General features: G+C 35.5%; 1 protein-coding gene across 1 annotated transcript in view; it reads left to right on the top strand.

Moving 5' to 3' along the window:
• Window positions 1-27315, top strand: part of LOC121427203 (probable cation-transporting ATPase 13A3) — a 57727-nt gene that overhangs the window by 19146 nt on the left and 11266 nt on the right. Inside the window, exons 5-21 of the mRNA XM_041623477.1 lie at window positions 5148-5391; window positions 7193-7350; window positions 8207-8276; window positions 8703-8837; window positions 9913-9979; window positions 11032-11160; window positions 11751-11927; window positions 14545-14655; window positions 15885-15931; window positions 16320-16508; window positions 18246-18452; window positions 20196-20303; window positions 20786-20939; window positions 21413-21533; window positions 21901-22025; window positions 23501-23676; window positions 27026-27136. Of these exons, the coding sequence (XP_041479411.1) occupies window positions 5148-5391; window positions 7193-7350; window positions 8207-8276; window positions 8703-8837; window positions 9913-9979; window positions 11032-11160; window positions 11751-11927; window positions 14545-14655; window positions 15885-15931; window positions 16320-16508; window positions 18246-18452; window positions 20196-20303; window positions 20786-20939; window positions 21413-21533; window positions 21901-22025; window positions 23501-23676; window positions 27026-27136 (2329 nt within the window). The remainder of the gene's footprint in view (window positions 1-5147; window positions 5392-7192; window positions 7351-8206; window positions 8277-8702; window positions 8838-9912; window positions 9980-11031; window positions 11161-11750; window positions 11928-14544; window positions 14656-15884; window positions 15932-16319; window positions 16509-18245; window positions 18453-20195; window positions 20304-20785; window positions 20940-21412; window positions 21534-21900; window positions 22026-23500; window positions 23677-27025; window positions 27137-27315) is intronic.

Raw genomic sequence — 27315 nt, 5'->3', positions numbered from 1 at the left:
GTAATTGTTGGTTGTGGAATCCCCTGTACATGGTAGATTGACTTTCCTTGAATGCTCGTGCACCTTCAGCCCCATTTGCATAGTATACCCTTTCAAAGCATCCGTATATCACAGCTGCACACGGTTATTGAATTCTGGGGCCCGTTTTTCACAAAGGACTTGCAACTGTTGTAACCTTGCCATTATGGCAATTACCATGGTGACCTTGATTCTGATTGGCTGCTGAGCCCTGTTACCATGGTAGTTGCCATTATGGCAAAGTTACAACAGTTGCAAGTCCTTTATGAAACGGGCCCCTGATGTAATCTGCCTGTTATCTGTAGTGTTCAGTTTCATATCATCATTATCATGATGTCATTTTCCCACTGAAAACAACCCAACAAGGTTTATTGGGTATTGAGTGCATATGTAGTGCAGATACAATTATATTTAGTACTGTACTCTCCTACATGTACATGTTTGTATGACTTCTATAAAATGAATAGAATTTAAAATTGCAATTTACCTGAACACAAGAAATTATCTCTTGCCTTAAATGCATTATAAAGTGTGCATTTTGTGTAATTACTTAATATCATGCATTGATCTATGACATGAATAGGGCAATGTTAATTATTTTGATAATACTTTAATCTGAGGAGCTACAATATATTCCTGCAGTTTTGTTTGAGAAAAAAAATTATTTGCAATTTTGCCCACAAATGGTCTTGAAAGTCGACACACTTTGCTTGATAAAAATATAATTTTGATATTTGGACAGAAAAAGACCAATCAATTTCATATATTCAAATTGTCAGTGTTGAATTTGATCATTTGGGGACAGGTTGCTTTAAAACTCTGTAGGAAGTTTGGTTCAGAAGAGTGCAAGCTTGTGGATTACAGTTACACAATGGTCAGATAATAAAGTGCAGATTTTGTCATGCGGTTTAAAGGGGAAGTTCACCCTGAAGAAAACTTTCTTGTAAAAATAGCAGAAAAAATAGTAAAAAATATTGGTGAAGGTTTTAGGAAAATCCGTTAAAGAGTAAGAAAGTTATTAGAGTTCAAAGTTTTGGATTTGTGACGTCATAAACGAGCAGCTGTCCCATGTGTTATGTTATATAAAATGCATAAATTTCAAATTTTGTATGGTTCCTGATGACTTAATTTTGTTTTCTTTTCATGATCGGGTGTGAAACGATTTGTCTATTGATATACAAAAGTTACAGTGAAAACTATTTTCAATTTTCTGAGAAAATGACATTTCATTGATTTTTTACCATTCGCTATGTAGGAATGCTGCTCGCATATGACGTCACAAATCAAATAATTGAAATTCTAATAACTTTTTAATTATTTGATGAATTTTTCTCAAACCATCGGCAATATTTTTCATTAATTTTTCTGCTATTTTTACAATAAACTTTTTGTCAGGGTGAACTTCCCCTTTAAGGAAATGACTTCCTGAAATACCCCAAAAAATTCTAGGTGTTCGTGAACACAGTTGTCAGTCAATGTCCAGGGCCCGGGGGGGGGGGGGGGCGCTCGACCAAAAAAGTGATGGGGGTGTGCCGCGGGCGAGACAAAAAACGGGGGCCTTGGAGCGGGCTTTATTGTAAAAAGGAGGGTCCTCGGAACGGGCATCGGAACGACAAATGTTTGTGAAAACGGGGGTCCTTGGAACGGATCGCCAGCTGAGCGTGTGAGCGCGTATGCATCCCTACGGAACGGTCATGCGTGCATGATGCAGCTAGCGCGGCCTCCGCCGGGGGAGCTCTGCGGCCGCTTTTCACCAAAATTGCAGCTCATTCAATGCGATCGGAGCAGCGTAACGAAAAATATGCGATGCTTTGGAGCGGATTTCTCTCTTCTCTTTTCTCTTTTCTCGATAAGAAGAAAATGCTATGCCTTGGAGCGGCTTTCTTTGTTCTTTTTCTCAACAAGGCAAAAATGCTATGCCTTGGAACGGAAATTTGAGTGTGAAAATGGGGGTCCCCTCCGCGGCACATACCCACTATGCATTATATAGGGGAAGGCGGGGTAAGTTGTGACAGTTTTTGCTTTTTGCATGTTAGAATTGATATGATTAATAATCTTGTCGAAATAAGTACCTTGCCTTGAAATTTCATTCTTCTGAAATATTTTCCACCTATATATAACTTTCTACCCCAACACTGAAAGTCATCATGACCTTTGAAAAAACCGATGTCAAATGGCTCAACTTGCCCCATATATGGGGTAAGTTTGAGCCACCTTCTGGGGTAAGTTGAGCCACAAAAACTATGTACAAAATGTACATGTATGGGGGAGAACCAGCATGTCAATTTTTTGTTTAAAGTCTTTTCACTTGCTAATTCTCTATAAATACTAACATCCTGTAAAAGGAAAAGAGCAGTCATGTAAATTTGCTCCTTTCAGCCTGCATTTCAATCTATTTCTATGGTTTGTTTGTTTTTTAAGATACATTACCATAGGAATTACCATGGCTCAACTTGCCCCATGCTATTTGGCTCAACTTACCCCAGTCCGAACTTAGTGCGATAATTTTGTATCCACACATTTATTATGCATTCATCATATAAAAGACTATGACAAGAATGAAGATCCATACCTGGACTAATGATATTGTTATCATGTCTTTGTTATATTTAAAGACGTGTGTGTTTATAAAGCACTTATCTATTTCACACTCTTTTTTACTTTTTTGGCTGAAATTCATATTTTTCCCTCTAAAAAAATACTTTTTGTTTCAAAGTTGGAAACAATGTGGTGGGGTTAGGGGTTATGCTATGGGTCATCAATACATGACACCACCACAATGTCTGACTCATTCATTATTGGCCTGGGGCTGGTGGCTCAACTTGCCCCTATGCTCAACTTACCCCGCCTTCCCCTACTGAGTGCCCCCCGGGGTCCAGGGTATCCCTTTTAGGATTTCTGTACATAGGTGTTTGTACTTTGCCATATCGAGAAAATACATGTCACCAGGCATAAACCTATGTGATTACATCAAAACTTGTTGAAATTTGTTTCTATCATACTTTTTAGTTGATATTTGATACAATGTCTTTACCTTATTTCAAAAGAATAGAATGCATTTCTAACCTCAAAATTACAACCTTAGGCTTTAGAGGATGTTTATTACCCGATGTTGCGAGATTAACCAAATGGCTGCAATGCAATTAACCAGCACCTGCTGTGCAATTATGTAAATAAATTCTATGTTTGCAAACTTGTACAGGCACAGAGCATGTTTTATAGTTAAAGTTTTCATTTATATCGATTGCCATTTCACGATGGCTGTATGACTGCATTAAATTTAAATCACAGAAAGAAAATATTTTGTGAATCATATATGTTTTAAAATCACTTATAATATTTTTACTTTTTGAGGCACAGTCATTATCTTTTGAACAATTTCTGTAAGAAAATATTCATGCTATTTCTAATACACAGTGATACTCAACATGACCTTGTGAATCTGTAAAGGTCAAATTCACTGAATGTGTTGGAATGAGAATCCGTGAATGGAGGGATTACAAACAAACTCTGTTGCCTTCAAATTAATCTATTTGAGCCAAACTGTTTTCTCATTAAATTTGAAAAACAAAACAAACAAAAACACCATGAGTCATGGAGGAAATTGATTGCTTGATTAAAACAAAAACTATTCATGATGGCCAACATGTCTTGAAACCTTTGGAATAACACAAAGAAGAGAAAATCAGATTTTTGATGAACTTGTTCTTTGATACTTAAATGAGAAATGAATAGAGCACCTGTGAATGGAATAAATATTTTTTTGTTTTCTTTATAAAATTTGTTTTTATATCTTGCCATGCCTCTCTTAGCATTTGATGTATCATCACCTTTGCATAATTACCTCTCAGAACATGAAGCACTGTATTTAAAATCAATTATGTGTACACATGGATACAGATACATGTATTGTACACTGTATTCAGCAGTTAAATCATAACAATTGTTGTCTGCTTATCAAAAATCATCCGATACTATAAATCATTTATCGTTTTTTGCTTGTATCCCATTTCTCCCTGTGTTTTTGTCCCTATCCTGTCTTAAAATTCTTCCAAATGTGTGAAATTTCATATCCTGCCCCTTTAAAATTACCAAAATAATTCAACTCTCCCTCCAAAACTATTCACTTTTTATAATTTTCTGTGCTTTAATGTACCATCTGCTTCTTGCTTTTTCTTGGATTTATTCAATACTCCTTTGTTTTGCTATGATGTTTTGTTGATCATGCCTCATTGCTTTATTGTTTTCCTTTTCGCCCATTTCCTTCTTGTTCTCCTTGCACCCTTATTATTCATCCCTGTCATGATTTGCCTGCAAAATCTAAAAACTTTCCTCAATTTTTGTAAAAATAAACAATTATAATCATCATTCAACTTAACATGAAATTGATTTGAAGCCTTTCCCAATCTGTCATACACATGTATACATATATCAAAACCACTCATCTTACACATTTTCATACATGTACATATTTCTACAATAATCTATACTGAACTTACCAAGGATCTTTCGCTATCTTCAAAAACTAATCAAACCTCATTTCCTTTTAACGGTGTCAAAAATCTGGAACATGTGTTTTTAATGTTTGCATATGATGCTATGCACACACATATGTGCACACATAATTGGCAACAATGTAATACACATGTGGTACGGGTATGCCAATATGTACAATACTGCACCCACTTATAACATCTTTGTATAAAATATTTAATTTACACTCTTCCATTTACATGTGCATGTATTTATTGCTTTACATTTTGACATAATGAAAAACGATGGAAACATCTTATTTTGATATAATCCTAATTCTTTGCTATCGTGCTTTGTGTCCATGACACTTAACACCCAATCAATTTCCTCTCTCCTGTGGTATGGTCATTCATGCTACATGTTACCAATACATATCTGTATATATACTCTCGGCACCATTGTACCGTTAAACCTAAATTAACACCTTGACATACTAAACACCTAACAACATCATTATCCTTGGATATGTCCTCTCATTCTACATGTATATACATGTATTATCTATACATAATATATAAACATCATGCCGTTTAAACCTCATTTAACACCTTGCATCTTTACACCCAACACTGCACCTTACACTACACTAACCTCAGCACCCCAACACCCATGCCCCACATGGCGCAAGAATGTGAACCAGATCAAAACCAAGTCAGCGTTTTCTATAGCACCAGCACAGAAAACCAGAAGGACACCGAAAGCTCAGACGTTGCGGTGTTAGTGGCGGGAGGAGACGGCGCCAACAACGGAACGCACTCGCACCTCTGGTCGTACTCCAGCATGGATTCTGATGAAGAGATTGATGACACAAAGGCTCTAATCAACATCAAGAAGAAAGAGGTATGCACATACATTGTACATGCACCATGGTTTTCATCCACTTGGTCTACTATCAGATGGTCTAATTCTCAGATTTCAAACACCATTATGGCTATTATTATGGCTATTATTGGTTTGCTATCAAATTGGTCTTATTACCATTTGGTCCAACCATTACTTGGTCCAACTCTCATTTTGTTTTTTCCTTTTAATGGTCTGCTTTCCACTTTGTCATTATTACATTGCTCTTTATCAAATCAAATTTTGTTTTACAGACAGTTTGTCTATTTGTATACACTGTACATGAAGACTACGGCTACAACAATTAGAACAAATTGTATTATTTATAGACAAATTGGTTGGAGATGCAGTTAGATTCCATTTGGGATTGAGACCAAACGGAAAGTAGAAAAATGGGTGTAGACCAAGTTGCACTTATTCTTCTCCCCCCCTCCCCCCTCGGAGATTCCATGACATTTGCTCTGGCGACAATTGCTCCTATGGTAAAACTGCCCGTTAAGCCCAACATAAAATCAAACCTACAATACTATTACGAAATAAACCATAATCCTTAACATTGCATTATTTTGAACCAATAACTCATTACAATCCTAACTCTAGCCGTATGCCCTCTGAGATATTAAGTCCTGGGGACCGTTTCATCAACATTTTTGTCTGACAAGTTGTCAGATCTGACATCTTTCCTTGATTCTGATTGGCTGAGAGGCACTGTTACTATAGTAACTGTCGGATAAAATGGGACTTGTCAGATAAATCGTCTGACAAGTCCTTTCATGAAACGCTCCCCCTGAGCAAATGTGGCAGGAGCAAATGTTGTGTCATCCCCATGGAAATATTCTTTTGTACATATAGTAGATCAAAGGATTTTTCCCTTTATTGCTGTCACTGATGAGGTGATTTAACCTTCAAGAAAATCAATAATTTCAAAAGGAAATTCTATTGGCTTCAGGTTCATAACAGGTTCATAATAGAATTATTTTCAAGCTCCTTCTCCTTGTCTATAAAATCATCCATGGTCTCGCCCCATCCTACCTTCAAAATCTTATCTCTCTCTGTCCCTCATCCTCTGCAACTCAACGTCTCCGATCTTCTTCTACTGCTCACCTTCGACTATCTCTAGGACCCCGCACTTTTACCCGTTATGGAGATCGTGCTTTTTCTGCTCTTGCCCCTAAACTCTGGAACAATCTCCCCATCTCCATCCGTAATGCATCCACTGTCGAATCTTCCAAAACACTCCTCAAATCTTACCTTATTAAGCAGTCCTCTTAATTCCATTTCCTGTTCTCTCTCACTGTATTTGCTACTTCTTTTTTCTCTTTCCAATGCGCTTAGAAACTGTTGTATTGAGTGCTATATAAATGTTAATTATTATTATTATTATTATAAAATGAGATGTTTGTTGAATTGATTTAATAGCATTATTGCATTTTCCTTTCGTACATCAGGGTCCACATTACGGAGAATGACGATTGATCCGATCAAACAACGGAAAGCCAGCAAGGTCAACATCTTACGTGCATGTTTGAATTTTGCTCGAAATATTTTCTAGATATGACACATTTTCACACATTCGTTTTTCTTGAAAATTGCCCATGCTTCTCTTTGTTTACAACGAACATTGTGCAAATTTTCGGAAGAAAAAAACCACGACGATGATGGATTTCCATATACTTGAGGTTGATTGGATCAATCTTAACTCTTTTCATGACATGGCCCTGACATAAAGGGTGTATTTATTATACTGAGAATATTGAACTTATTGTCCATGTTTGTAAAAATTCTTTACTTTCTTTTACAGATTGAGAACACTTTTCGTTACTTTGAACATCACAAACTTTGCTATTATTGGAACGAATCATGTGACAGCTTTCTCAGACTGTATGCCTTAGAAGAAAACACACCATGCTCATCGATTTATGGTTACAAGGGCTATGACGATGACCAAAAACAACAGAGGTAATATTTTAATTGCTCTCTCCACCTTTTTACTATTTTCTAACTATAGTTTTTCATTTTTTTTCATCTTTTCCCTGTTTTCCTCTGTTTTCCACTTTTCCTAAACCTTTCTCAAATTAGATCCTGTATATGAATAATATAATGATAATAATATTCCGCATTTATATAGCGCTTAATACATCGGAATGACGTCTCTAAGCACTTTACAGATAAATTATTACCCGGTCATCGGATCCTTGCATACCCGTATACAATGTATGCACCTTCTCCACTCCCTGGGGAGCATTCCAACAAGAATTCCAAGACTCAATTGCTAGGCATACTACATATAGGTTTTCACATCCTACCAGGTACCCATTTAACACCTGGGTGGAGGGTAGCAAAGTGTGGATTAATGCCTTGCCAAAGGATGGTGGGATTCGAACACACGACCCTCTGATTACAAGGCGAGAGTCAGAACCACTACACCACGGCGCTTCCACACTTTTTCTGCACTGAATCACTTTTTTGTTGAGAGTGGTTGAATGAATGAGTTCATTTTGTGATAATGTTCAATTAACAATTTTTTGCCTTGTTCGTGCATGAAGAGGTTAGACGGTCTGCATCTTGAGGTGAATTCTATAGCTTACAAAATTCAGTTCCACTTAAAAAGAATAATCTGTAAAGCAAAACACAACAAAAAACCACCCCCAAAAAACAACAACAACAAGCAAACAGTGATGTATGCTGATTTGAATGCTCTTTTTGACATATGGGAATGAAGTTTGTAGTAAGAATTATGCCTCCCTAGGAGTGATAAATATGTACAAAGATTGTGTCACTTTATGTCATAGTTTTCTGTCAATCCTTTCCCTAGGCAAGATATCTATGGAAGAAACGTCATTGATGTTGAAGTCCCTTCCTATTTAAAGCTGTTTGTGAAAGAGGTATGTATTAATACAATACCAGCATTTTTAGCATTCGAACTTTAAAATGAAATTGAAAATTGATATAATCAAAGTTATATAAATGTATCATATGGGTACACACTAGAAAGGGACTGAAAATATACATAATTAACTCACAATACTGATGTTTTATTAATTCATGTATGAAATATAAATCACGTACTGAGTGGAGAATTGGAATGGCAAATGAAATGTGAAGAAAAATAATTTGAGTAGGTAAAAAGAGAAAAAAGACAAGAGAAAAACAATGAGGATTTTTTTCTAAAGATTCAGGTATTAAATCCTTTATAGACCTTTCAAATTCTTAGCATCATTTCTGAATTCTGGAGAATTACTATATTTTTTATGTAAATATTATTTATACTTTGTTTATTTGCTTTTAATCTTTATTTCCTTTTCTTTTAGGTATTGAATCCATTCTACATCTTCCAAATTTTCAGCATTATATTGTGGATCATGGAGAACTATTTTGTCTACGGAGGCTGCATACTTGTCATCATAATAATATCACTTGGTGTATCGCTTTATGAGACAAAGAGAGTAAGAACGAATGATTTTAACATTAATTCCACTTGTGATGGTGCTCTGAAAATGAAATTTTGCACTGGATCCAATCAAAAGTGTTTATCTGTATTCATAAAAAAAATTGTGCTAAAGGAATCCAGCAGAAGATGAATAAGTGTTGAGAAATTAGAAAAAAAGTTATGAAATTATGTACTGTAGACTGGTATTGTTCTAGGTATTAACAATGCACATGATCAAATGTTGTTGGCTATTAAAGCCTAGAATCCATTCCATAGCATAATTTATGAACATGTAAACCATGTCAGAATATGATCACTTTTAGATCTATGACGTTTTTGACCAATTACCCATGATTTAAAGATGTTCTTGTGAAGATATTTACCACGTCATTTACAAGAACACATACTTTGTAGTTAGATAGATAGATAGATAAATGGTTTTATTAAAAAAAACAATTCATGGTAGCCCAAAGGCTAAATTTACATTGTTTTACATTGTAAAGATCTTGTTACATATACATGTAAGATAAGATATATACAAAGACCATTTTGAACAACATGAAAATTTCAAAGTAAACTATCAATATACAAAAATCATAAAGATACAGACATACATAAGCCTCCAAACCAATTAAGTTAGAATAATAAAAGATAACTCATAAATATATAATGCAAATTAAAATCAGAATCAGTTTTTCTTTAAGATGTGAATATTTACTCTCTGGTGGGGCATGGATGATCCAGTCTGATATTCTGCAAATTAAGAAGAATAAATATGTTCATTTTATTTGATTTCATCTATTTTAAAGCCCATAACAGTCTAAATGATCCACATGTGTTCTGATTTCGAAAAGCCAAAAGTTTTATAGCATTTGTGTAAGCTGGAATGCTTTTGTTCATACGTGTTGAACTGTTTTATGTAAATGTAATAGACACTGAGATTTGGTAATGAATAAATTAAATTCAATTGATATGAACATTCTAACGTATGAAATTGTAATAATAAAAGTTTGGTATATCAGCATGGAGATATCTTGAAATATTAAAATATGTAAAAAAGATATTTTTATCCCATTTTCTAAATTCTGCAGCAATCAATCGTCTTACATGATATGGTGGCCCATGAATCTACTGTAACAGTATGCAGGAATGGAACAGGTGGGTTACCAGGGCCACGTCTTACAAAGAGTTGCGATTGATCCAATCAATCACAACTTTGGACGGCCAGCAACGTTAACATCTATTCATGTTTGTTCAAAATATTTCTGTCTATGATGCATATTTCAGGCATTCATTGTTTTCTTGAAAATTCATTGTGCCTCTCTACGTTTACAAAGGACATTGTGCAAATATCGTGAAGAAAAAGTTATGAACTGATGAATTTCCATAGAGTTACGATTGATCTGATCATCAATCATAATTCTTTGTAAGACAGGGCCCTGACTTAATGAAGTTAACCTTTCACCAGCAAATACATGTAGAAGTTTAACAGAAAGAAGACTATCCCTCCCCCTCCCCCCCCAAAAAAAAAAATATCAGGACTGTGGAAAACAAATTGGAATGTGTTTTTCTGAAAAATATTTCCTATAGTACTATTATCAGAAACCTTGCTTGTATTCCGTTTTTAAGCTCTATTCCTTTTATATCAGTAACATACTTTAAATTATTTATTAAAGAAGATCCATATGTGCGATTGTGATTGATCATATTATGTACATGTATGTATATGCCAAAATATGAAAGAATCAAATCAATCTTTGTGATGCCTACCTCTCATTTTATGGAGTTTTCTTGAAAAATGTTGGGGTTGGGGGCATTCTATTAGGGTTCAATTTTAGCATTTTTAGGGCAAGGCCACTTTTTTATGAGGACAATTTTTCATATTCAGGTACAAATGGGAACATTTATGAAAGGGCTTAACATTATCCAAGGCCACTGTGATGGGCATCAAGGCTAATCAAGAGGGCATTCAAGACCAGCCTTAAACTTGTCATATAAATATTGAAAACACAGACAAATCACTTCAGGTAGATCCATACTGTATGTAAATAAGGGATTGGATGTATGGTTTAGTCCCTTTCATTGTTCCAGTATTTATGGGTGATTTTGGTTATTTGAGTCGAAATGCTGCTTATACTTCCAAGTACACAGTAGAAATATATATCAAGGGAAATAAAATATTATTATCATCATTAATATCTGATTGACAGAAGAGGAGATAAATTCTGGTGATGTCGTTCCTGGTGATTTAATCTACATCCCACCACATGGCTGTATAATGAGCTGTGATGCCGCCCTTATCAGTGGAAACTGCATTGTCAATGAAAGTATGCTGACAGGTAAGATCAATAATAATCCTGTTTTTGTGTATTATAATTACATATGCATGTACAGTACATATATCAAAGAGGATGACAATTGTGTATTGAAATTATGTCAGTTTTATATAAATAGGAAATTTTAATGTGGCCATATTGTATTGTTTTGATTTGTCATTATTCTTGTTTAGGGGGCAAGAATTACTGAGGTCTTCAAGAATTATAAATAAGCAGTTGAGCATAAGGATAGAGCTGATTCAGAGTGATGTTTTTGTTGGAATAGGTGCACACTTTGGGTTGAATGTTGATGAAATTTTGAGGAAATTTGCAATAAATGAAGCACTGGGCTTGTTATGTTCATGCATTGCATGTTAAGTGATATAGCGTCACAGTGATCAATTTAAAGTGTAATTTTGAATATAAATGAGATTTTTTAAATATTCTTTTCATGAGAGCATCTTGTTGTAAATATTCAAATCAGCATGATATACATGAACATGAAATATCTACAACATTTACATTTTTCAGTTACTTGTATAGTAAATAATAAAAATAAGATTTTTCTTCAAGAAGGTGTTTTTTTTCCTCTAATTTTTTTTAATGATCTTCAGGAGAAAGTGTTCCAGTGACCAAAACACCCCTCCCCTGCCCTCCCCCTACCGAGGGGGAACCCCCACAGTACTATTCCCCTGAGAACCACAAGCGACACACCCTATTCTGTGGAACAAAGGTCATCCAGACAAGGTACTATGGTTCAGAGAAGGTCAAGGCTGTCGTTGTAAGAACAGGTGTGTATCCCACATCCTCTTAATAATAATGATAAGAAGTAGTAGTAGACCAGTAGAAGTAGTAGTAGTAGTAGTAGTAGTAGTAGCAGAGGTAGTAGCAGTAGTAGTAGTAGAAGTAGCAGCAGTAGTAGTATCAGCAGTAGTAGCATTAGTAGTAGCAGCAGCAAGCAGCAGCAGTAGTAGTAGTACTGATAATGATGACGATGATGAGGTTGATGATGATGATGATGATAGTTATAGCATGTTGCGTATCATATTATGACAAAATGTATTGTCCCAATGTGCTTCCAAAGGACTTACATGTAGATATTATTACCCTGGTTTTAGCCCATTACCTTTAACAATGCACTAGCATTCCCAGGAATGAGTCCTGACATGTCCCCCTTAACCTCACCTGGGTTGAGTTTAGCACAGTAAGGATCATTTTCTTGCTGAATGATATCAAGCCATGGCTGCAATTTGAACCCACGACCCTCTGTTCATAGACTAATATACTGGGCCACAATTCTCCCAAAAGTATGCTGGGATGTTAATTGTTTTTCATTAAAATTTTTTTAAGTTACATATAATTTTGACATGACTTGTGACCAATTCTTTGGCTGTTTATAAAATTTCAATCATAAATTTCCATCAGTAATGGTTGAAATCCATTTTTTTTGTAGATTGAAATTAAGCATTTGAATGAAAATTCAACAATTTCCCAAACTTTATTGTGTTAAGTGAAATGCACTCCAATTGTGTTGAAATGGAGAAAATGTGGGAAAAAAGATCACCAGTCATTGGTAGTCTTCTGTGCAAATCTTTCACTCCAGTTAAGGGTCTGAATTTCAGCCTACTCATGCCTTGTGTACTGAAGGCACAGCAAGTTTTGAATGTGCTAGTCTTTGCTTGGAGACACACTTGTTGATCAAAGTTTCATATCAGGGTCTGTGCCTACAGACAAAGTCACTGGCTCATTGTTTGTGCCACGTTTTCCAGTCTGTTGGTGGCTTCTTGAGATTAATATGCATGAAACTGCCTGCTTCATTTTGAACACAATGTAGACGTACATTGAGGTTGCCATATTTATTGCCTATTAACCTGCCATAAACATGATGATACCAGCATAATTTTATTGCAGGTTGGGTGTTTTATGAAAGCTTTGTTTTCTTATAAATAACAGACTTAGCTTGTATTATAAGTGGATTCGAGGGCTTCAGGGTGTGTTCATGGATTGAAGTAGTTTAAGTCTGCAACAATATATACTGCATGTATATTAGAGATGAACAGTTATAATGAGATTTTATTCTAATATTAAGCCAATAGGAAGATGATTAAAAAGAAGTACAAGTAATTTATTAGGTGTATGATTGGAGCAGGGGGGGGGGGGATGGCGACTCATAGTAAAATGGCATTATTATGTAGAATTTGATAGAAGATATGGCTTTTTATTTGTTTTCATTATGTATAAAATAAAAATAAATAATAATCAGGGAAGAGAATTGTTTCAATAATCACACCTGAAGGTTTTAATATTTGGTACTTGTGCGACAAGGTATAGTTTTAAAAAGATTGATTTTTAATGATTATATGGGTGTATATAATTTCATAATAATAATACACAAGATTCATATTTTGCATTTTCCATTTTAATAAGATGCCCAAGGGGATTCAGAGCAAATAAGCGATATAATGATAATAATAATAATGATTAATAAATAATAATAAATGGATGCTTATATAGCGCATGATCAATGAAAACTGCTTTATGCCCTTCAAATATACATACATGTATATGTACTCTCCAATATTACAATTACACTGCAACAATAATAAGTATGTTTTCAAATGTCTAAATGATATGACAGAAGTGCATCATCGAAGATGAATTGGTAAACTATTTCATAATTTGGGACCACAAAAATTGAAGCTACATGTAGCTCCCCCAACCCCCTTTTGAAACAACTCTAGGAATGTGTAAAATTGTAGTGTCTTCACCAGAACGAAGTCTGTAATGTGGCCGGTGTGGTGACATCAGAAAAAATGTATTAGGATCAAAACTTAAACAGTGCATAAACCCAAACCATTTAAAAGAATCAGTTTGAATAATAATGTAATTCAATTTCAATGTTTCTGGACATTCTTGTTGAATGCAAGAAAATAAATACGCATGTATGATATATTTTCAATCAAATCATTTCAAAATATGAATAGGGGCCCGTTGCAGAAAGAGTTACAATCAATCGCAACTCTAAAAATCATGCGCAACTTGATTTTCAACCAATGAACAGTGCGCATTTGGGACTTGCGATGGATTTTTTGACTTGCGTTTAAAAGCAACTCTTTCTGCAACGGACCCCAGATAAGCTTGGACACATTATTTTTGGCAGGTTTTAGAATTGCTAATTGCCCAAAATGATGTGAATTACTTGAAAACCAAGGAAACAATTTCTTTCTCCCTGTGATATACATGAAGGTGTTGAAAATCCCTTAACATTTTATGATAACTACTTTATCTCTGTTTTTTCCAGGGTTTTCTACTATGAATGGTGACTTTAGTGAGATTAATCCTCTTTCCCAAACCAAGTTAAAAACTTAAGTTCTGAAAACCGTTTTGTCTCTTTTTTTTTTCATTCAGGGTTTTCTACTATGAAGGGTGATCTGGTGAGATCAATCCTGTTCCCAAAACCAGTTGGATTTAAATTCTACTCAGATTCTATGAAGTTTATAGGGATTCTTGCAATATTAGGTAAGTTCATTGTACACTCATACATGCTATCACTGCTACCTGTTCAAAGAGACCACCTGTCTATAAAGGCCACTTATTTTGTATCCTTTGAATATTCTTCCCCTTTGACGCACTTGCTTTTACTAGGGCTCCCACAGTCATGGAAAATCCTGGAAAAATTTGTGGTCATGGAAAGGCAGGGAACTTGGAAAATTTGTGAAAAGTCATGAAATTGCATTCACCTCTTGGCTATGGCAGCTTTCCAGTTTCTCTTGTCTCGCAACTCCATACTCTGTGATCATTCTCTGCTATTACGTCTGGTGTTCATGATTTCCATTTTTCCCAGTTTTGTGACATCCCAAATTCTACATAACTCCCAGGATGTCACGGGAAGTCATGAAAAGTCATGGAATTCTGTTTTTGAATTTCTGTGGAAACCCTGTTTTACGACCATAGAAAAACCATCTGCCCATAATAATAATACATGTAATAATATAGGGTATTTATATTGCACACATATCCACCTTGTTAGGTGCTTAAGGCGCTCCTATATTATCCGGCTAAGCTAGGCGTTCATAGCGCACACAGCTTTTTAAGGAATTCTTTCCGGTACCCATTTACCTCACCTAGGTTGAGTGCAGCACATTGTGGATTAGTTTCTTGCTGAAGGAAATTATGCCATGGCTGGGAGAGAGACACCCATAGAGACCACCTGCTTATAAAGGAAATATATTCTGTCTCCCCTGGGTTGTCTTTATAGACAGGTTTCGCTATACATGTACGCAGGATTTTGTATTTGACTGTCCGCCATGTGCATGACAATGGTTAAATGATCATCTACTGTGGGAAAGTTGGAAAGCATAATTATGAGCTTTCAAATCAGTTTCATGCTATTAAGGGAGAATATCTTGGTCCCATGTATTCATTTTTGTGTATAGTTCATGGGACTTTTAGCAAAATTGTTGTCAAGTAATTTGCAATGTATGGCTAATGCCCCTTGTAGATGCATTATAAGTAACTCTTCTGATCATCTGGAGGCAGTTTATCGACAATCGTTCCCATAAATAAAGCTGAACTTGAAATCTTGAATCATTCAATCACTAACATTTGAAGAAAAAATGAAGTTGTTGAGTTTGCTACATTTAATCTGTATATTATTAGCACTCACAATATATTATGTATTTCAAGAGTCATAAATTATTTTGAGCCCTTTTATGAAATTTTTTTCTTACCTTTGTGTTTCATTTTAGCTTCCATTGGAATTATATATTCTGTGGTTATCTTAGCACTCAAAGGCGTAAGTATATGTATTCATTCATTTATCAGTCTGTTAATCATGTTATAAAGATTCATTAATGGTCTTGAATATACAGGAAGGTTATTTTTTATCGTTGTAAAGAATAAATATGATTTTTTTTGGTGTGTGTGTTGATCTATCATGTAGTTTAATATCATGCAGCATGTGACCTTTGGTTTATCTGACTAGATTGATGATTTGTCGCATACATCATGCGTATGACAATAAAGAAGAGATTTTAATTCAACACTTCTTTGTGAAAAGATACCCCAATTTTCATACATTAATTCTGCCTTTTCTAGTATCCCTGGGGAATACAGGTTTATTTGCTTTTACTTTCAAAATTTCTCAGTGTGTAAGAATGCTACCTTTGCTCTATCACTAATAGGCCAAGGCATCAGACATTGTTTACAAAGCTCTGGACATCATCACCGTTGCCGTGCCACCATCCCTGCCAGCGGCCATGACGGTGGGGACGGTCTACGCCCAACAGAGGCTGAAGAAAGGCAAGGTTTTCTGCATCAGCCCTCAGAGAATCAACATCTGTGGAAAACTCAAGCTTGTCTGTTTTGACAAGGTAAGGCTTAAAATTTTGATTGATTTACAGTAAATGCCTAGAAATAGCCCACAGCAGTCTGTGATACATAAAACATAGAAACTGGGAGTAATATGGAATTAGAAAACCCATTTTTTCAGGCTGAAAAATTAGATATCAGGGGAGAGTCTTCGAAAAAAACCAGTCTGCAGCGTTTACAATATGTTTGCCAAGATTTATTTGAATACTGCAGTGTATGTGGTAGGAATTTATTCCTTGAAATGCTGAGTGCGTAAGAGCTGCTTGAGCTACAGCCAGGGTTATAATATCCAAGTCCTTTAGAAGCGCATAGAGACGTTATTCATAATGTGTTATGCGCAGCTATACAAGAACTGACTATTATTATTATCATGTGTGTATCTTGCATACTTAACATTTTTAATAGTTAATAGAACTGCAGTTTTATGATGTAATTTTGTGACTTGAATAATTCTGGTCACTTATCCGATATTAGCTCATTGAAATATTTGAATTTTGTAATGTCTTGTTTATTAGAGGTGTATAATTGAACATACATGGTATGCAATTTTAATTTTGATGATGATAATGCATCTTACTAGTATATCGTATTGAAAATATATAGAAAATATGCATGGTACATGTACATCGAGGTGATTATAACAGAGATGCCAACCCTCCTGAAAATTCATCCCAACTCCCGCCCTTACGATTACCATCCTTATCCTCCCGAAATTACGATTTTTTTGCATTGATCAAATTGGATTGGAAGGACATGTATCGTCTGCTAACTTTAGCATGTAGTAACTCCATTACGTTCGTTGCTACTAAATTCTGTGTGAAAAGTAGACAAATAAGGAGCAGCGAAAAGCTGGTGCATGTGATATGCCCAACGGGAATCCACTGTGCACCAGGCCGGTAGGCCCGGCTAGCTTCGCGAGGCGTGTGCGCTCGCGGCCACTGGATTTGTCGAGTCGTGCGGTGGAATATCGGTGTGTGATTTCGGCGTATTGATGGGTTGATATTGACACGAAATGGCGGAAAATCAACAAAAGAAGACCAAGAAATGGTCTCAGAAGTATAAGACTGAATACAGTCTCCAGTACCTGTGTGTTCGGAAGTCGGAAAGAGGAATTTACCATGCATTTTGCGCAATTTGCAGCGTGGACATTTCAGTTTAGCAGGGAGGTCGTGATGATAATTCGGAAGCACTTAACGTTCGGGAGCAAACGGCATAGGCCTACGGACATTGCGATGACAAGATCTTCGAGCTCCACTAGTACCCTGTTGTCTTTATTTCACCAAGCAAGGGACCAGCGCTGAGCTTTTCTTTACTGGATTTATAGTGGAACATAACCTGCCTATAGCCGATAGTGATAATTCATCCTTATTGTTGTTGAACAGGTACTTTTTTTGTCCCCTCATTTTTTATTTACATGTGAAAATGCATATTTGATATTTTTAATGTTAAAAAAGTGGGAACAATGTTTATTTCAAAACATGTGAAATGCCCCAAAATAAGGGTCAGATTGCACCAGAGAGCATCTAGAAACCCAGAGCTTCCAGGGCCCTAAGGCGGGCCCTGGACCCCGGCCGCAAGGGTCGAGCGCTCCGCGCTCGAGATGTGCGCTACGCGCACATAATTTGGTGGCGGTTGCAAATCCTCCCTAATTCTGATTTCCAAAAGTTGGCATCTCTGTTATAAGAATGAAATGAACAATTACAAAGATTTAATAATTACTCTCATGAATTTTATTTCAGACTGGTACTCTGACGGAAGATTCTCTTGACCTCTGGGGCGTGGTACCCCTCCTGGACCGGACCTTCCAACCTGTAGTCCAGGCTGCCAGCACCCTTCCCAGAGGACCATTCCTAGCTGCAATGGCCACCTGTCATTCACTGACCAGGATTGATGGAGAGCTTGTGGGAGATCCTCTGGATCTGAAGATGTTTGAGGCTACAGATTGGGTAAGAGGGATTGGTGTTGATGGTGAGGTGTTGGAAACTGGTGATGGTGTTTTTGGCAATTCTTAAAGGGGTGGTCCGGGCTGAAAGTATTTATAGCTTAATAAATAGACTAGAATTCACTGATCAACATGCCAAAAATTTCATCAAAATTGGATAGCAAATAACAAATTTATTGAATTTTGAAGTTTTATAGCAATATTTTGTGAAAACAGTCGTCATAAATATTAATTAGATTGGCTAATGATGTCACATCCCCGCTTGTTCTTTGTATTTTATTATATGAAATTAGGTTTATTCAAAAATTTTCCTTCAAGAACTACAAAAATTGCATTGACAACTGATTTAGTGCATTAGATATTTATTGCTGCAACTTATTTAATTACAAGGGAGATATATTATTCACACAAGTATGAAATAATAATGAAAAAAATATGATTTTATGTCATAAAATAAGAAAACAGAAAGTGGAGATGTGACATCATCAGCCCACCTAATGAATATTCATGATGACTGTTTTGTTAAAATATTGCTAAACTTTAGTCTTCAATAACTTTATTATTTGTTATCCAATTTTGATGAAATTTTTTGCACTTTTCTCAGTGAATTCTACTCAGAAAAGATATTTATTAAGATATACATATTTTCATCCCGTTAATACCAGCCACAAGATTTGGTGTTTTGAGCTAATTTCAAGGAATCAGTAAATTCATTCCCAATCTACTGGTTTGGTAAGATATCGGGCAATTTCAAGTTGGGTGTTGAAAACTGTTGTTAGTGTTTTGGTAACTCTAATGCAGCTGAAAGAAGATTCTTGGTGTTTTCATCCAGCATCAAAGAATTCATTCCCATTTTACTGATCCAGTGATACATTGGGGATTTCAGGTTGGAAGTCCAAAGCTGGTGCTAGTGTTGGAGCAGCACTTACACCAGCCAAATTTAGATTTTGTGCTTTTTAATATCCACTCTTGAAATCTGGCTTGGGGGTTTGGGCAGCTTTAACACCAGCCTAAAGGTATTTGTTTGGTTTCATGTTGGGTGTTGAAGTCTGGTGTTGGTGTTATGGGAAGCCAGAAAGCTATTAGTTTGTTTCATGTTCGGTGTTGAAGTCTGGTGTTGGTGTTATGGGAAGCCAGAAAGCTATTAGTTTGTTTCATGTTCGGTGTTGAAGTCTGGTGTTGGTGTTATGGGAAGCCAGAAAGCTATTAGTTTGTTTCATGTTCGGTGTTGAAGTCTGGTGTTGGTGTTATGGGAAGCCAGAAAGCTATTAGTTTGTTTCATGTTCGGTGTTGAAGTCTGGTGTTGGTGTTATGGGAAGCCAGAAAGCTATTAGTTTGTTTCATGTTTGGTGTTGAAGTCTGGTGTTGGTGTTATGGGAAGCCAGAAAGCTATTAGTTTGTTTCATGTTCAGTGTTGAAATGATCTGACGTTAGTATTTTGGGCAATTTTAATAAAAAACTACGATATGTCATTGGGTGATTTCAAGTTTAACATTAATGGTTTTGTGATGACTTTTCAGTGAAGTGATTACTATATTTTTATTCTTTCATACCATAGAGTTTGGTGCTGGAGCTCTTTCAGTAGTCTAATTAATACTCTCAGCACCAACACCAACAAACTTTTGCCCTTGTGATGTGAATGGACCCATTATAGTTATATCAGATAGAAGAAAATGTGACAGGTTATTCTTTTTGAAAATTTAGGAATTGGTGATGTTAGTTTTGTTCTTAATTCAAATAATTGTAGGAATTGGAAGAACCCGGACCAGACACCAGTCGTTTTGACACCCTAATACCAACTGTTGTGAAACCAAAAACCAATGATACCTTGTATGCTGCTAGTACAGAAGGAGAGGTGAGATCATCACTTCATTGATAACTAAACTGTTTTATTGATTATGTAATTATTAAATGATTGATTGATTTGATAGATTGATTGATTGATTGATTGATTCATTCATTCATCCATTCATACAAATATATCATTCATTCATTCGTTCATTCATTCATTTATTCATTCATTCAATCGTTCATTCGTTTGTCATTCGTTCACTCTCTCACTCACTCACTCACTCACTCACTCATTCATTCATTCATTTATTCACTCCAGCTGTGTCTATTAATGCCTATCTGAAATAGCATTCATTCATTCATTCATTCAATAATTTAATTACATACATCTAGTATCTTCATTTATTCATTCTTTCATTTAATGTGACTCTTCTTTTTCCTTCTATTCTTCCATCCATTATTGAATTACATAACACTACATTTTGTGAGAAATTATTCTGTTTTCACCAGAATTCATGTGTTATTTTTATGTGCCTGCTTTCCCAGGAGGTGTTTGAGATTGGGGTAGTACGTCAGTTTCCATTCACATCCAGCCTGCAGAGAATGTGTGTAATTACCAGGACTATGGGAGCCAAGTATATGGATGTATATGTGAAAGGAGCCCCTGAAATGATTGCATCATTGTCAGACCCAAGAACTGGTATGTTTGCCCATATTACTCTCTATCTCTTCTTTCATACTTCAGCTATTTCATGTGAATTGTTTCTAGTATGGATATATGTATCTCTCAAATTTTCACTATTTTGATATTATTAACCTATTTTGGCCTTGGATTGGAGTTGTTATTCAATAATCCCACAATCTTCAAGAAAATAATCTTAATTAACTTTATTTCTGATTTTTCTTGTGGAAATCATTTTATTTGTTGCTTTCATATTCATTGTGATTTGGTATGTACATGTGTCTAGGCCCCATTTCATACTGTTTTGGATATTTGTTGTTTTATTACATGTATGAGACACATTTTCTATATACTCAACCCACTTTATCTTGGGCAAGTGATCAATGTTAAAGGGGAACTTCATCCGGATTAAATCCAGTCTCCCCTTTGATGGGTTAACAACTTTAGTAAGTCTCTTACCATAAACATATTTTTTTCTCTTTTTTGTACAGTTCCTGAGGATTTCCAGGAGGTTTTACAGAACTATACTCAGCAAGGCTTCAGGGTTCTAGCCCTTGGCTGGAGACAGATGGATCCAAAGTTCTCATGGCATCATGCACAGAAAATACAGAGGTAAGTATTCTATTCTTACATGTATATAAAAGTTAACTTAATGTAGTTTCATAAGATAGTCTTAACAGTAAGTAAAGGTTAATTATCACCATATTATAATTGCAGACGGGGGGGGGGGGGGTTAGGCATACATGTAGACTTTGGGGAGGGTGGGGAGCATAACAATGACCATTTACCAAGTCAAATTCTCTGATACCTCAGGATTACTTGCATACCCCTTCCCCCGCCAAGTCATAAGGAGCAATTAATCTCACCCCCTTCCCCTGAAATTGAATTTTGCCTCATCCAAGCATAGATCCATCATTATGATACTGATGCATGATCTCATTCAATTGATTGCCAATGTCATTTTCAATCTGTTTTTCAGAACGGAGGTTGAATGTAATTTGACGTTCATAGGTTTGCTGATCATGCAGAACGCCCTCAAACCAGTCACCACAGAAATCATCAAACAACTCAACGATGCTAATATACGCACTGTTATGGTCACCGGTAGGTTATCTTTAATATCTTATACTATTTACATAATTCGTAGTATCTTTCATAGTAGTATTTATCCATAATTACATTGTCATTCAAAGGGACCCCCCCAAAAAAAAATAATCCCATGCATGGATAGTTAATTGACATATATATATAAACTTATTCCCATTTTTCAAATTTTACATGATATGGTTAAATTAATTGTCATTTGTATTCATTTGCCCTTATATAAATATACATAAATTTATTTTACCAATTGTCTATTCTAATGTTACATTTTAATTAAACCCACCTGACCTTTTTTTTAGAGTAAATACATATTAGCTACTTATTGATTTTTTTAATGTCATTTTTTGTTTAAGTTTACTAAAGGAATAGGAGTGATCATATCTGTGTCATTTATCTCCAAGCTGTTTGCTTATTTGTCTATGAAACAAAAAAAGGACCAGAAAGTTTGTTCAACTTTTGTTTCAATATCATAGGAATAAAAAAAAATAATGTAGGAGATCAATGAACCTCCCTATGCATTCCAACTTGTTTATCAAAAAGTAGTTACTTTCACCCATCTTTTATTGACAGGAGGAATGCAATGTACCATTGAAATGTACCTGCAGGCTTCATTCCTTGTCAATTTCACCTCGTTAAAATAGCAAGGGCTTGATTGCAGTTGTTTATTTCAGTGGCATTGTAGATTACACATCCTGTAATTTACCAAAGAGAAAAATTTAGATCACCTGTTAATACCTCAAAAGTTTCAAGAGGTCATTTAGAGGTGAAGTAGGATGATCTTATTATTTTATCAGCCCTTATTTTATGTATTCATCTTTCATACCTGTAGGCATTACTTTATGTTGCCATTCTGTAGTATGTCTTCATAGTTTTTCCTGAGGGAATACAGTGTGAATTTGTTTATATTTATTTTGATGAATGAGAGAACTCAGTCATTCAAACAGACAAGACCTCAATTGGATTTGAAAATTTACCTGTCTGATTATTTCATTATCAGTTTTTAATAGTCTCTTCATGCTACATGTAGCATTGTAATTATTTATTTATGTTGACATTTTTTAGTGATATTCATCACTTTAAATCTGTGCCATTGGAATAATGATTAATTAATTTTTCTGTAGCTTATCTTATTCTTTTGTGTTCATGAAAAAAAATATTGTTACATGTTTTGCAGGGATGTCCTTCAGTATGTGTACTAAACTATTAATGCACTTCAATATAAAAGTTCCTGTCCTAATGATATCAAATGGACTTTTTTAGAAATCTTAATTAATATAATAATTTATTTTTTTGAAATAATGAACTTCAAACTGCAAATATTTGCAATCTTTTTAAATTTTAATATCAAAACATTTGCAAATTTGTATACACATGCACTTCATCTATGTAAGAGTAAATATATTGAAAACTTTGTATTTTAGGGGCCATATTTTTCCTTATTCCCTCTTTTATCAATGTGAATATTCCTGAATCAGGTGACAACATGTTGACTGCTATCAGCGTTGCAAGGGATTGTGGGATGGTTGGTCGCAAGTCAAAGGTCATCGTCATCAACGCCCACCCTCCCGGTGCGGACCAACCTGCTCGTATCGAGTGGAGCTACGATACCATGCCTGATAGAAACTCAGAGTGCCTTTCTTCAAATTCTGAGGTATGGATATTGTGTGTGTGTGTGTTTGAGTTTGAACAGATGTGTGTTAATGATATATGATAATTTACATTTGGGACCAACATTTAATGCCACCATCTGAAATACATGACCTAGGCTCAAACCTTGAACTTCTGCATTCAATTTGAACTTCCTCAATGTCGTTGGTATTACAGGCGCATGCCAATGATTATGAAGGGTTACACTTCATAATTCCGAAGGTTCGTATTTCCGAAACACGTAAATTGCGTATACCTCGATGTTCGTCAATCCGTAAACGTAAAAGGGTTTGTTAATCCGAACATTTGTGGCGTTATTCCGAAGGTTCGATAATCCGAAAACGAAATAAGGTTCGATGTTCCGAAGGTTCTTTAATCCGAAAATAGAATAAAGTTATTTGTTCCGAAGGTTTGTTGTTCATTTTGTTTTCAGACTAATGAACCTTCGGAATTACAAACCACATTTGGTTTTCGGATTAACGAACCCCGTTTTCGTACTAACGAACCTTCGGAATTATGAACCTTCGGAAATACGAACCTTCGGAATAACGAACCTTCGGAATAACCAAACCTTCAGAAAAAACGAATTTTTGGAATTACGAATGTATGCGAGTTATGAGATGATAATTTACATAGAAGGTGCTGCTCAGTTTTAAATGACAAGTATACATGCACTTTGATGATGCATTTAAACATAAACTTTCTAAGTGGAATATAAAACAACAATAATTTTTTTGTGGGACAGTCATTTTGTTTTTCGTGAATTTCACAAATCCACTATTTCAAATATTTCCACTTTGGTCTATATTGAAAAATATTTTATTGGTGACTGGTGAAGATGTGTCTAAGCAATTTTTTAAAGAATGTCTTACGGTAGTTATTTTGATCAGTCTATTTTCTGTTTTTCTGAGGGATATTGAAAGAAATTGTAGATAAATTATGTACTATCCACTGCTGTATATTAAAACAAATCAAGTTTAATCTCAAAACACTGCACTGAAAATTGCACTAACAATTGGCTCAAAATGCATTTTATTGCATATCTTTTTCATGTTTTAGCCTTTTTTATTCTGTATTGTTAGGAGTATTTTCCACCAAAATTTATAAGTGTATTTAATGTTTGTTTTTTCTTTGGGCAAAATGTCTTAATTCATCAGCCTGTTTTGAAAATTTACTTTACAGTCAAGTGTGATCATTTTCAATTATTTCTAAATTTCAATTTTCAATTTTTCTTTCAATCATTGAAAAATATGCATTTAGTTTTGATCAGAAAAGCCATGATTATTAATGTGTGTAGCTAGATGGTATTCCTACATGTACTTTTAAACAAAGCATGTTAAAAATTGTGTAAGCTTGCCATAGACTATCCCAGTATAAAATAATACACCCACAAATTGTCAGCTGTGACTAACAATAATGTCAGGAATATATAAATAGGGAATTGGGAGACAGTTGAGTTGCAATTGAACACAAATCAACTACATGTTTGTGTTTAAACAAAATAATTGCCCTTGATTTTGTGACCTCTGATTAATTGGGCAGTTTCTTGCATTGTCCCATAAGATACTCTATTAGGCCCAAATTCACAAAGGTGGTTTTGAAAACCCACGGTTGAGTCCATAATTTATGCAGATTTCCGATATAAATTATGCTTAATTTAGCGCGTATTCAGAGCTACCAAGTCTCACGCATTATGTGTGAGACTCAAGCATTTTGGACCCTTGTTCATCCCCTCAAATCTCTGTCTCATGCAAATATCACAGCCTATCCCCATATACATTGTACACAATGTCTGTGATCTCACTCAGATTCACAGAAAATCTCACGCATAGCTGGTTTTTGTCTCACCTGCGAAGCAAAAGTGAGACTATAGGCGCCGCTTTTCCGACGGCGACGGCGGCGGCGTCAACATCAAATCTTAACCTGAGGTTAAGTTTTTGAAATGACATCATAACTTAGAAAGTATATGGACCTAGTTCATGAAACTTGGCCATAAGGTTAATCAAGTATTACTGAATATCCTATTAGAGTTTCATGTCACATGACCAAGGTCAAAGGTCATTTAGGGTCAATGAACTTAGACCATGTTGGAGGAATCAACATCGAAATCTTAACCTGAGGTTAAGTTTTTGAAATGTCATCATAACTTAGAAAATATATGGACCTAGTTCATGAAACTTGGACATAAGGTTAATCAAGTATCACTGAACATCCTGCATGAGTTTCACGTCACATGACCAAGGTCAAACGTCATTTAGGGTCAATGAACTTTGGCCGAATTGGGGATATCTGTTGAATTCCCATCATAACTTTGAAAGTTTATGGATCTGATTCATGAAACTTGGACATAATAGTAATCAAGCATCACTGAATATTTTGTGCAAGTTTCAGGTCTCATGATTAAGGTCAAAGGTCATTTAGGGTCAATGAACTTTGGCCGAATCGGGGGTATCTGTTGAATTACCATCATAACTTTGAATGTTTATTAGTCTAGTTCATTAAACTTGGACATATGAGTAATCAAATATCACTGAACATCCTGTACGCATTTCAGGTCACATGACCAAGGTCAAAGGTCAATGAACTTTGGCCATTGGGTGTATCTGTTGAATTACCATCGTAACTTTGAAAATTTATGGATCTGATTCATGAAACTTGTACATAAGAGTAATCAAGTATCACTGAACATCCTGTGCGAGTTTCAGGTCACATGATCAAGGTCAAAGGTCATGTAAGGTCAATGAACTTTGGCTATGTTGGGGTTTTTTGTTGAATAACCATCATATCTCTGTAAGTTTATTGGTCTAGTTCATAAAAAGTGGACATAAGAGTAACCATGTATCACTGAACATCTTGTGCGAGTTAGAGTAGTATGCAAAGTCAGCACTGCTGCTATATTGAACCGCGTGATGCAGGTGAGACGGCCAGAGGCATTCCACTTGTTTAACTTGGCATCTCTGGCGTATTGGGCACGTGTATGAAAAATGTCCAATCCTGATGCGCGCTTTTGTCACAGTGCGCCAAATTGACGCCTGTTGCCGTGGTTATCAATGCTATTTTATTCTTGAGTCCACTGTTTTTATTCATGAGTCCACTCTTCAAACAGTGGACTCGTGAATAAAATAGCGTATCTAACCATGGTAACAGGCGTCAGTTTGGCGCACTGTGACAAAAGCGCGCATCAGCATTGGACATGTTTTATACACGCGCCCGATACGCGGTAAATTAAGCGTAATTCATACTGGAAATCTGCATAAACCATGGACTCAACCGTGGGTTTTCAAAACCAACTTTGTGAATTCGGGCCTTAATGTTGAATTTTTGTCTGTTTCACCTTCTTTGCTTGTCATCAGTCTTACCATGAGGAGATGATGATCAGTGTAGATCATGAGAAGTATCACTTTGCGGTAAGCGGCAAATCTTTTGCAGTTCTCAAGAGTCACTTCCCAGAACTTATCGACAAGGTGAGTTCTTTATTCAGAAAGTGCCTTTTTTCAAATTTTTGGCCTTAAAATACCTTTTCCATGTTTGTACTCTAAAGTGCATAGATGACCTGATTCCAGGAAATATATTTGTGGCCATGATATCCATATGAATATGAATTTTTTTTTCAAAGATTTTTTTGAAATTTATCCAAAACTGT

The sequence above is a fragment of the Lytechinus variegatus genome, chromosome 14 (genome assembly GCF_018143015.1).
Source record: "Lytechinus variegatus isolate NC3 chromosome 14, Lvar_3.0, whole genome shotgun sequence".
Lineage (NCBI taxonomy): Eukaryota > Metazoa > Echinodermata > Echinoidea > Temnopleuroida > Toxopneustidae > Lytechinus > Lytechinus variegatus.
The sequence above is the reverse complement of the archived record's forward strand: the minus strand, read 5'-3'. Positions and strand labels throughout refer to the sequence as shown.